Source organism: Macrobrachium nipponense, chromosome 30 (genome assembly GCF_015104395.2).
Source record: "Macrobrachium nipponense isolate FS-2020 chromosome 30, ASM1510439v2, whole genome shotgun sequence".
In the NCBI taxonomy this organism is placed as follows: Eukaryota; Metazoa; Arthropoda; class Malacostraca; order Decapoda; family Palaemonidae; genus Macrobrachium; species Macrobrachium nipponense.
In genome coordinates, this window is record NC_087218.1 from 17,332,027 (window position 1) to 17,345,071 (window position 13,045).

Sequence of the window (13,045 nt, forward strand, 5' to 3'; positions counted from 1 at the left end):
GGTTTAATATTACGACCGTAGGTGAAGGTAGAAGGTGCTACTCGGTGTTCATATTTTGTGGCAATGTTTATCTTAAGGAAGGTTGGTGGTGTGTTTAAAATGTGTTATGGAATGAGTGTTATAGGATACAAATTGTTAATATCATAAAGATTATTACTGAGAGGTGTGGTATACAAGGATGGTGGTATTTATTGGTCATTGGCACTTGGTGCAATACGGTGGGGTGATTAAGTTGGTAAGGATACTAATCGGAGAGTTTACATTGTTAGCTGACAGCTACTAATCCGGGCATTCTTCATTTTCAGGCATAACTACGCTTCACGAAATTTTTGCGTGTTGGGATTGCGCAGTGGAAAACTCTGTTGGTTTTCTCTGTATTGTCCAATTTTTGTGTATGTATTCGGTAGGGAGATGGAAGTCTTCGGTGGTGATATGAGCCAGTTGTTTCCTGGACCTTAGCTTGGGCGCTGTTTGGATTGACCGTTGGTACTGATTATTGGCCTCTGCATATGTACTTGGACTGGAGATTATTCACCCCCTACATACCTTTTGGATCTCCCAGTCTGTAGCTTCAGGATTTATCCTTCTAAGCCTTTGGTTCAGTTATAAAGCCAAGGGGACCTCTCTGACCCAAGGCAAATTATTTACATTTGATAAGCTCACGGCAAATGTTTCTCTGCTGTCGTATGCAGTGGACAGTTTGATACTTGCCAGACACCTGTTAACATTTCTGGATTCAGCACTGATAATCACCCTGATTTGTCCTCCAGACGTGGAGTTGTACCTTGCCTTGAATGGGGAGAACTTTAAAACATACGGAGAAGTTGTTAGGAATATTAGCGTGTATTTGTTAGGTTATTCTTTCTTTTTGCCTTTCTCCTCCTTTCTGGACCCCTTCCTTTTTGTGTTTGAATGTGTTGGTTTCTGTTATTAGTTGAGTATTTGGGATTTGTTTAGTGGCTATTTAAGTGTGCTTGTTATTCATATATTTTGTATTATAGAGGTTCAGGTGTGATTTCTGCCTAAGAGTTATGTATTAAATTTAAGTTATTTTTCTCAAGTGTTTATTTTCACCCCTGAATTGATTTTGCACACTGTGGTTTAAGGTAGTGGTACGATTTCACACCTTGTGAATTTCGTATCCTGTTTAGTGAATACAGGTGTAACCTATAATTGAATAAGTGTATCGTGTGGTGGTTAACAAGCCATCACAATATATATATATATATATATATATATATATATATATATATATATGTGTGTGTGTGTGTGTGTGTGTTTGTGTGTATATATGGTATATATATATATATATATATATATATATATATATATATATATATATATATATATATATATATATATATATATCTATATATATATATATATATAGTGTATGTGTATATACATATGTACATACATACATATATATATATATATATATATATATATATATATATATATATATATATATATATATATATATATATATATATATATATTATATATATATATATTCGATTTAAAGGATAAACAGTTAAAAAATGCAACAAAGTTTCTACGGCGCAATCGAGTTTTCTATACATCGTATAATCAAGCCCACCGGAAATTGATCTAATATGTATGAGCCGCGGCCTGTGAAACGTTAACCACAGCCCAATAGCGGCTTGGCTATATGGCTGCCAGATGCATTATCATTGCTGAATCTAACCTCAAAGATAAAAACTACCGAGGCTAGAGGGCTGGAATTTGGTATGTTTGATGATTGGAGGGTGGATGATCAACATACTACGTACTAATTTGCAGCCCTCTAGCCTCAGTAATTTTTAAGATCTGAGGGCGGACAGACAAAGCCTTCACATTGTCTCATCCATTCTGCAAACTCTCAGAAACTTGATAACTTTCTCCTTTGATAGTTCTCTATTAGCTGTCTTACATCTTCTTAAGACAGTTTTCCTTTCTCTGTGTTTTTCCCAGTAGTTGAATACTTTCTTCACCGATGGCTTTCTTTTTTCTGTTATATCTTACAGCTGACAACTTTCTTCTCTGTGTTGTATCCAAATGTTACCAACTGTCTTCACTGACAGCTTTATTTTTTCTGCGGTATACCCTACAGTTGACAGCTTTCTTTCTGTGTGTTAACAGTTGACCACTTCCTTCGATGATAGCTTTCTTTTTTTTCTTATAAACAACAGCTGCCAACTTTCTTCTCTGATGGCTTTCTTTTTTGCCATCTTATATCAGACAGCTGACAAGTTTCTTCTGACGGCTTTCCTTTTTGCCGTCTTATATCCTACAGCTGACAACTTTCTTCTGACGGCTTTCTTTTTTGCAGTATTATATCCTACAGCTGACATCTTTCTTCTGATGGCTTTTTTTTGCCCTGTTATATCCTAAAGCTGACAACTTTTTTATGAAGGCTTTCTTTTTTGCCGTGTTATATCATACAGCTGACAAGTTTCTTCTGACGGCTTTCTTTTTTGCCGTCTTATATCCTACAGCTGACAACTTTCTTCTGACGGCTTTCTTTTTTGCCGTATTATATCCTACAGCTGACATCTTTCTTCTGACGGCTTTTTTTTGCTGTGTTATATCCTACAGCTGACAACTTTTTTCTGACGGCTTTCTTTTTTGCCGTGTTATATCCTACAGCTGACAACTTTCTTCTGACGGCTTTCTTTTTTGCCGTATTATATCCTACAACTGACAACTTTTTTCTGACGGCTTTCTTTTTTGCTGTATTATATCCTACAGCTGACAACTTTCTTCTGATGGCTTTTTTTTTTGCCATGTTATGTCCTACAGCTGACAACTTTCTTCTGACGGCTTTCTTTTTTGCCGTATTATATCCTACAGCTGACAACTTTCTTCTGACGGCTTTCTTTTTTGCCGTATTATATCCTACAGCTGACAACTTTCTTCTGACGGCTTTTATTTTTTGCCGCGTTATATCCTACAGCTGACAACTTTCTTCTGACGGCTTTCTTTTTTGCCGTATTATATCCTACAGCTGACAACTTTCTTCTGACGGCTTTCTTTTTTGCCGTATTATATCCTACAGCTGACAACTTTCTTCTGACGGCTTTCTTATTTTCCGTATTATTTCCTACAGCTGACAACGTTCTTGACTGACAGCTGTATTCTCTATTTTTGACAGCTTTCTTGGCAACAGCAATCCTGGCGGGCTTCGTGTCATGGGCCAACGGTCTTCAGTCCAAGATTCTTGCCTTGAAGATTCCTGACCCTCCCCTGCTGGACGACCTTGCTTTCAAGGTCAAGGAGGCCATCTTCAGATTCGATTAATTTAGATGCAGTTACAAAGTCATTGCATCTTCTCACATTCGTCAGCAATTTTTCATTGTGGCTTCAGTTAAAAGACGTCCACTAGATTTTGACTCATTATATCTTCAGAGTCAACGAGTTCAATAAATTCTAATTCACTGCAGTTGCAGAGACGGTGAGTTTGCTAAATATTTACTCAATGTACTTATAAAGTCAGTGACTCCGTTAAATTGTTATTGCAGCTTCAGAGTCAAGGAGTTTGCCACATTTTTATTCACTGTGGTTATAGAGACAAAGAATTTGTTAAATAACCATTCGATGTCGTTAGCTGGCCAAAGTCGTATTCATTGTAGTTACAGAGACAATGAGTTGGCTACATTAAAATTCATTGTCCTTGAAGAGATCATGAGTTGGCCAGATCTTTATTAACTTTAGTTACAGAGATAACGATTTCGTTAAATTCCTCTTCATTGTAATTACAGAGACGAGTTCGTTAAATTCTTATTCATTGTAGTTCCAGATACCATTAGGCTACGCATGCTCTATTTTTCATTCATTATGGCTACACAGCCACTTTGTATATGCTAGATGCTTATTCATTATGACTACGTAGCCTTTACGAGCTCATCTTTTTTTTTTTTTATTCACGGTAGGAACATACCCCATATGAATTCTGTTGAGTCAAGCTCTTTGATTTTAGAGACAAAGTGCAGATTTTCTTGATCAGAGTCCATTGCGAACTGCTTAGTCTGCTCCCTTTTGACTTCTCCTTCTTCTTCTTATCTTCTTTCTTTCTTGTTCTTCCTTGGTTCTTCTTTCTCTAATGGTTTGCTTTGATTTGAATCCTACGGAAATTCCAGAGCTTTTAGTCTGCTCCCTTTTGACTTCTCCTTCTTCTTCTTCTTCTTCTTCTTCTTCTTCTTCTTCTTCTTATGTTGCTTTGATTTGATCCTACGAAATTCCAGAGCTTTTAGTCTGTAATAAAATGCGTTTGTTTTTCCGGTATTTTATTTGTTGGTACTTGCGCAAGAAACCTCCAAGATAATGCTATTAATGGAAATGGTAAACAAATGTAAAATGAACAGCAATAAGCTCCGTAGCCGAGTGGATAAAGAGCCTGTGCTTTCACTGGTATACAGTTAAAATGGTTATGGTTAGCATCCCATACTGGATATTAACAGCTTAAAATAATGATAATAATAACAGCTTTTAATAACTTTAATAACCATTTAACATAACACAGCACCAACCGAGCTCATTTTACATTTCACCCGTTCTGTCTGCCTTTTTACATGTTCAGTTTTCCTCACAAAATTAAAGTGAAATATAAAATAAAAACGCTGCTCTTTTTTTTACAAGAATCTCTAAGAATCTAACGGCCTAATAATATAGCTCAAGGACTATAAAATCATAACGTATTACATCATGTGAATTTATTCATTTCTCTACCTATATTCTCTAGATGAAATGGCAGGATAGTTTAAGTCATTCTATTTGAAAAATTCCATGCATAAAAAAAATTTAATACAAAGTTTCCTGTAAGTTACACTCAAATGAGAACTTCCATCTCCCAAGTCCCGAGACGCTTCGGTGTACAAAGGGAAACCTTGAATAGAGAATATCAAGGAAGTAAAACCATCGCCAACGGGCTCAATAATAATTATCTTTTGTAGTGCCCGGGGTTTGCGACTGTTCGACCATAAGAAATGAGGAGGGCAGGAAGAGTGTGTATTACAAACGCTGTCCGAAGATGGAAGTACGATAACTCTTTGGAAGGGTACATGTTTAGAAACAAAATCATTTCAAATTTTTCGATGGGTACATGATTTAGAGATGCGAAAATGAACGATCTTTGGATGGGTGCACGAATTAAACATAAGAGAAATCATGACTTCGGATACGTGCACGATTTAAAGAAAGGACTCACATTCTTAGGTTGACTATACGATTAGAGATATGAGGAGGTACAGTCTCTAGATGGGTAAAGATTTAAGGGTTCAAGATGATACAGATACGTGTGCAGTTTAAGGGCTCCATACACTGAACGACTGTATGAACGATTGCCTGTATCGTTCGCAAAAAACATTGTGTATGGGCTTGTCTGAATGCAAAAGTGGGCGGAGTTTCGTGTCTGAACGATCTCAGCAGGAATCTGTCAGACCAGGTAGCTGGCTGGCTTGCGACTTAAGTCTGTCATACACTGGTCGTTCAATGTATGGGTTTGTCTGCCGATATAATGCTATCGCGCACGTCTCTTCTAGAGATGATGCCATGTCTACCCGAGAGAAAATCTTTGGTCAGACTGAAATCGGTGTGGAGATCGTTCATACTGTCTGAATAGTGTGTGTGTGTCGATAAAGACAATCGTTCAGACAATCGTTCAGTGTCAGGGGCCTTTAAGAAGAGTCACAGTCTTTGGTTGGGTACAAGATTCAAAAACGAGAAAATTAATAGTAAAAAATGAGACTTCTGGTACGAGCACGATTTAAAGAATGGATTCTCACTCGTTACTTGAATTCACATTTCGAGATACGAGGAGTCACAGTCTTTGGATGGACACATGATTTAGAGATGTGTGGATGCAGTCTTCGAGTGACGGCGCGAAGATAGAATATTTCGAAGTCTGTGTGGAAATAAAAATGATCCATCGAGAAGAAACGTCTTTAGATGGAGAGAAAGTCAGGCAAGAACTCGATAGGAGCAGTTCGACCTGACCACAAACCACTCTTTGAAATCTTCGATGACCTTGTGCTCGTAGAAGTCTGAATCATAGAGTCTGGCGCACATGTGACACAGAAGTCTCTCCCCCCCGATGGTCGAAGGCCGATAATGTTTCTTCCAGTCCAGATACCGCCGATATTCCTGAAATAATAGAGAGGACGAATGAATATTCGCTTACGTTAAGTACTGAAAAACACATTTCAAACGGAATTTTTGACAAAGGGTCAGGATTCTAAATCCAATTGGACTTGCAGATTTGGTGAATGGATCTTGTTCATTCTTTCTTCCACAAAATTAAATTAACATTGCTCTCTCTCTCTCTCTCTCTCTCTCTCTCTCTCTCTCTCTCTCTCTCTCTCTCTCTCTCTCTTTATATCCTGTTTTACCCAATTTATTTATTTTTCACTTATATCTTATCCATAAAATTTCTTTATTAAAGCGTTACTGATCAAGATGGCTTAACCTATAGGTGAATAGAGGAGATTAACATATCAGTTAAGCCGGGGACAGTTATTGTCAATGAAAGATTGAATAAAAGAATCAACGAATGAATCTATCAAGCATTACTGCTCATGATCCAGACCAACCACCAACACGCCATCTTACAGATTGATATCAACTTACTATACACCTGCAAACATGAAAGAACCTCACTGGCATTATTATAAGTTCTATTTTGATCATTGAAAATCTCTCACACTTGCGAACTGTATATTACCTTTGGGTTCCTTTGTAGAAATAACAGTTTCTCTGCCAGCTCTTTTGGGGAGTACAAACTCGAGTCAATGTAAGAATGAGGAGGCAAGACGGTGGAGTAATCGCCCGCTCCTCTCACAACGGGAACCACGGGATAATAGAGGATGTTGTAAACCTTTTCGGTGTAGTAGTCCTTGCAGAAAGTGTTCTCGAAAGCGAAGAAAAACAAATACTCCTCGCCTATCATCCTGAGACACACGTCCTTCGTGGGGTCATACTTCTTGTAAATCCACAAACTTCCCCCGCATTTCAGGTCCCCACACTTGCCGTAGATGTCGATGGGGGCGTAGCCCTTCAGCTCCCGCAGATACGGCAGGCGATCCGACGTCGGTCTACAGTTGGAGATGAAAGCGGCCGCCAGCTTCTTCCTTCTGAAAGGCACCTTCATCACAGCGGGCGCGATCCACCTCCGGGGCACGGCTCTGGCGTCGAAGCCCCTGCGCACGACGAAACCGTGCGGCACTCTGACGTCGGAGTCGCGGCGGTACGTCATCGTGCGGTTGAAGAGGCCGTCGAAGTTTTCGAAAGGGATTTTATAGTAGTCGTTGGCCAGGGGCGGCGCCTCGAAGCTCAGCATGATCCAGGGCTGGAGGGCGTTTCGGCGGCCCAGGCTCTTTGTTATCTCTTTCGCATTTGGGGCCCTCTGGAGGTAAATGACCACGGCGTCGACCAAATCAATCTGGAAGAATATGATGTACTTACACATACACACACACACACACACACACACACACACACATATATATATATATATATATGTATGTATGTATATCATATATAAAAATATATATATATATGCTTAAAAAATCACCGTAGATGCGCGTGACTTCATTAAATGAGCGAATACCACAAAAAAATGATAGGCAGAAATCCAAGCGTTTTCGTCTTTACTCAAGCGCTTGCATTTCTGCCTATCATTTTCCTGTGGCACTCGCTTATATATATATATATATATATATATATATATATATAGTATATATATATATATATATATATATATATATATATATATATAATATATATGTATATATATGCATACATAATATACTGAAATTAATTCACTCAATCTTAACCGAAAGACACAAAGACGCCACCTCTCTTATGATTCGGGGTTTACCCAATTTGACGAAATCTCCAAATGAATAAATGATAAAAAAGCTGAATCATATGTTTTTCATGCTATGTGTTCTTAGATCATTTGTTTGAATGGTTTTAAACTTCTAGTTACTAATGCGTATCCCATCATGTCAGTTTCTTCCCTTCATCTTTTCATGAACAATGTTCGCTCTTCTATTTTCCTTTATCCCATTCCCCCTTCCTCCTCTTTCCTATCTTTTTGTTCACCCTGAACTCAAAGAGAGCTAGTAGCGCCTCAGCGGCGTGGTTGGTATGGTATTAGCGTTCCACCTCGGTGGTCGCGGGTTCGATTCTCGGCCATCCCATTGAGGAGTGAGAGATGTGTATTTCTGGTGATAGAAGTTCACTCTCGACGTGTTTCGGAAGTCACGTTAAGCCGTTGGTCCCGTTGCTGAATAACCACTGGTTCCATGCAACGTAAAAGCACCATACAAGCAAACGAACAAACAATCAAAGAGAGCTATGGGTTGCCAGTTCCGACTGCCTCGACTGTTAAAAAAAATAAATTAAAAAAAACGTGAGAATAAACTGCCGTACCTTATCTGCATTAAAAGTCACACTGCAAGGCAACGGACAGAGGTCCTGCCGAATGTGAGCGAGCTGTCCTCTCCAAAAGGGGCGGGAGAAGGGCTTTGCCCAAATCAGGACCCAGGGCTTGTTGCCAGACCTGAAACTGCAAGAGATTCGTCATGACCACTTTCTTTTTCTTCCTCTTCTTTTTATCATTCTATAGAAAAGAGACAGGAGTTCTGTCGCGAGAAGAAGATTAGGGCTTCAAAGGAGCGGCATTGCCAAGTCACACTATTATGGAACCACATCATTTTAGAGATCGACTGAACCTCGTGACTCACTTCGTCTTTTGTGGAGCGAGCTTTCCTTTCGCCTTCTTTCGATAAAGAGCCATTAAAGGCTCAAATAATTCGTCCCTGAAGACCCCAACTGGTTTTCGTTCGGCTGAAGAAGATTAAAAACAAATGACGATCAATGCAGATTTAAAAAACAAAGCACCAAAGTTCACAGACATGTGATATATTAGTTAAATACATCTTTACATTCAGTAATTATTTGGCCTTCCCTAAATCTAACTAAAAGATTTAAAGTACACAGCAGTTACAGGCAAGAATATCGGGTATTCATTCTATCTGCACTTACATATCGATCCTTATCTAATGCATTCAGAATGTTCATCAACTGCGCTACATGTATTTCAAACCAGGTAAACACAGACACACACAGACACACACACACATATGTATATATATATATATATATATATATATATATATATATATATATATATATATATTATACACACACACACACACACACACACACACATATATATATATATATATATATATATATATATATATATATATATATATATATATAATATATATATATTGTGACGAAGTGCCAAGTATCTGGTTACTACACTTACCATTCATTAATTGTTACCTCACAACAGCCAGACACCTGAACTCTCATCACAGGTACTAAACGACTGAATACTCTAAAGGCAACAGTGATCCCTTAACAACTTACCAGTATTGCAGAAAATCAGACTAAGTTCATCAAAACAGGTGTGAGGTACTCTTGTAAGTAATCAAATTAATCAAAGGGCATCACTCCATCAACAACTTTAAAAGTCTAAGTATTTCCCTGATTTCAAAAGTCTAAGTACTTCCCTGGTTCTAAGTCACTTCAAGTTAATTGAAGGAAAACAGATCAATTACCATTCTATGTTTCTACCTAACATCAATATAATCATAATTAAATACTGGCGTAAAATAAAGAAAACACTTATAAAAATTTTAAATAAAAAAATTTATTATTAAACTCAAAATTCATAAGTGAAATTCACAATATCAGGGAAAATTACTGTTACTTGAAAACAAAGTAAAGTTCAATTAATTCTTGAATCAATTCAGTAAAATTAAATCAAAATTAATTTATCACAAAATTCAAGAAAATTAATTCAATCAAAATTCAAAAGTGTTATGCAAATATTGAAATTTGGAAATTAATTCACAAATGCTAAACAACAATAAAACTTGAAAAGTATTTTAAGTAAATGCAAATCAATTCACAAGTGTTAATTCAATTAAATGTGCAACGATTAAGTAATGAAAATAACTAAGTTAATTAAATTGTGAATGCAAATGAAAACACAGAAAAATGTGGAAAATACCAAAATTGCAAAAATTATTAATCACACAGAACATAAAATAAAAACACTCACTTCAATAAGAAAATTAATAAATGCACAATACATAAAAATCACTTCAAATGAAACAAACACAAAACACAAAAATTTGCAATGCGTAAAAATGTAAATAGTTTCTCTCAAACCATTGTAATTATTAGTTATTAGTTTTTACCAAACCATCGTAACCATCAGTTATTAGTTGTTTACCAAACCACTGATTATTAGTTATTAGTTGCAACTAATAAAAATATAACACACTTTACCTTGGTATACCAACTTCTTTCTTCAAAAAAATTCACCAATTCACAAAAATAGGCGCCGTTACACACACTTGTAAAATGTTTGTTCAGATTGCACAAAAAACACTAAATAATACTAAATAAACTCTAAGAAATATCAAATCTGAAATCTAAAAGTTGCGAGTGACCATTTTACGTTACGTTAATATCAATTATGGCAAGGAAGAGAGAGAGAGAGAGAGAGAGAGAGAGAGAGAGAGGGAGATGGGAGATGTCTGAACGGAACGCAGTTTTAAGGAAGTTGGACAGTGGAGATGACACGAAACGTTTTGGGAAATGATTCTTTCTAGAAGCTTCAAAATCTGACGCAACTTTACAGATAAAATGTGAAATCTGCACATGGTTTTCAGCAAAGACGAATGCGTATGAAACCATTCTGCTCAACAAGACACGTACTCAACGAAACAGACTCGAGCAAAAGTCACTATCAAACGTGATGACAGAATTCCCAAAACACAGCGAAGACCTCGACGTCTCTAATCAAACGTGTTGACAGATTAGGAAAAACAACTCTAGTTTCGAATGGACAAAGATATTCTCTCTCTCTTTTCATACTACGTTATATATTCTTTTACATTATGTTATGCGAAATCTGAACACACATTTAAAACATCCTATCTCTAAGCTAGCTGGGAATCTGAAAAAATGTTGCAAACTCTAACATAACATTTTATACAGTCAAAGAGGGGATATATGCGTTTTGAAAGTAGCAATATATATATATATATATATATATATATATATATATATATATATATATATATATATATATATATATATATATATATATATATATATATATTCTGAGACAAATATTCTGGTTGTATGTCCATGTAAAAAAAAAAAAAAAAAAAAAAAAACACTTTCCTCTCGTGCTAACTGAGCGGATATCATACCTTCTCCTCTTGGCTCTGGCAATGTAGGCCTAGGACGTAATCCTCCCAATACCGTTGCATTTTGAAAGTAGGTCGTTTCCTGCGTTGTTGTGTCCACGTCTATCACATCCTCCGATAGGCCTGTAACCATAAATAGGAGGTGAAGATATGGCATTCATATTTCGAATTTTCTGTCGATTTAGATGGAGCCTGATCGACTGAAAATTGGTTTAAAGACTTTTCAATAAACATTCCTGATCGGTAACGATAATTTGAAGACAGAAATTTATTGCTCCGTCTCACACACACACACACACAAACATTATATAAGATATTTATATAATATAGTATTATATAATATATATATAATATTATATATATAATAAATTATAATATGTATATATATATTATTAAACTATATATATATATTAATATATATATATATATATAATATTATATATGTATATATATATGGTATATCTATATATATATATATATATCTTAAGTATATATATTTAATATACTATTATATATAATATATATATAATATATATATATATAATTATATATGTATTATAGTATGTTAGACTAATATATATATATATATTATATATATATATATATATATATCTATATATATATATATCATATATCTATATACATATTATATATATATAATATATATATACATATATTATATATAAATATTATATATATATATATATCTTATATATATATAATATATATATATATAAGTTATAAAATTAATTTCATAGTTTCAGTGTAATGCTAACGTAAAAATTGCACTTTTTTACGGAACGACAATTCACGTATCAAATGAAGTCAAAATAACACTTGCGTGATCTCTCACTACAGTAATTACTCACAAGTGTTAAAATCTCTCTCTCTCTCTCTCTCTCTCTCTCTCTCTCTCTCGCTCTCCCTCTTCTCATCTCTCTCTCTCCCCAGCAGTCGTCACCCTTTTGACTTTTACCAAACATCATTGCGATAGTCAAGGGCGTTTACGGTCCAAACAGTAATCTCCATTTAGTTGCGGTCACCTTTTCAAGACCATTGAGAAAGTCAAGGCGCTTACTTGCCGAATAATAATCTCCATTTCGTTGTGGTCACCTTTTCAAGACTTGACCAGACTCAGCCCTGACTGATTTTAACTAATACCTACGACGAGCATAACAGAGCGACATGGACTTACGATCTCTGGATGGGACAGTTCCAGCGTCCCGCGAACTCAAGTGGATGACGTAATTGGTCCTGAAGTCAACGAAGAGCAGGACGGCTCCTAAAGTCAGGCAGGAAAGAGCGAGTGTCAGGCACAACAGTCGGCGAATCTGATTCAGCAAGGTCATATTTCACAATTTTCTCTTTCAGGTATTGCACGTCCTGAAGTGACAGGCAAACTTCATACCTGAAAGGCAGGTAATGAACGTGACTTCAGAGCATTTTCAGTGGCACAGATTGCACGGTTCCAGAGTCATCTATCCACAGCACCGGCCTTGATCATTACTCTCTGACGAGACCGACTGGTGGCTTCACCTCTCTGCAGGTGTGACCATAATTAGAATGGACGATTTCTGATGAATAAAATTAACAGATCAGACGTCTAGTCATATGTTCAGATTCTCTCTCTCTCTCTCTCTCTCTCTCTCTCTCGTCTTTGTCTACACTTTTATAGGATTTCTTTTTTATTAGGGGTTAAGTAGACGTGAGTCTGTTTCAAAAAGCATTCATTACCGTAATGACAGCCGCTA

At 36.3% G+C, this 13,045-nt stretch overlaps 1 protein-coding gene across 1 annotated transcript; it reads right to left on the bottom strand.

The window, feature by feature from the left end:
* Nucleotides 1–4,311: 4,311 nt before the first annotated feature.
* On the bottom strand, nucleotides 4,312–12,771 carry LOC135202032 (alpha-(1,3)-fucosyltransferase C-like). Its single transcript, XM_064231306.1, has 6 exons — nucleotides 12,490–12,771; nucleotides 11,298–11,417; nucleotides 8,745–8,847; nucleotides 8,431–8,566; nucleotides 6,719–7,435; nucleotides 4,312–6,141 (listed from the first exon to the last, which is right to left on the bottom strand). Exons 1-6 carry the CDS (start codon nucleotides 12,641–12,643, stop codon nucleotides 5,959–5,961), a joined length of 1,413 nt encoding a protein of 470 aa, XP_064087376.1. The 5' UTR covers nucleotides 12,644–12,771; the 3' UTR covers nucleotides 4,312–5,958.
* Nucleotides 12,772–13,045: the final 274 nt, after the last annotated feature.

Coding starts and splice junctions, on each gene's coding strand:
- LOC135202032 (XM_064231306.1), bottom strand. CDS start 12,643: ATGACCTTGCTGAATCAGATTCGCCGACTGTTGTGCCTGACACTCGCT. Junction 8,848..11,297: donor GCCAGAGCCAAGAGGAGAAG/GTATGATATCCG, acceptor AATCTTCTTCAG/CCGAACGAAAACCAGTTGGG. Junction 6,142..6,718: donor TTCTACAAAGGAACCCAAAG/GTAATATACAGT, acceptor CTATTATTTCAG/GAATATCGGCGGTATCTGGA.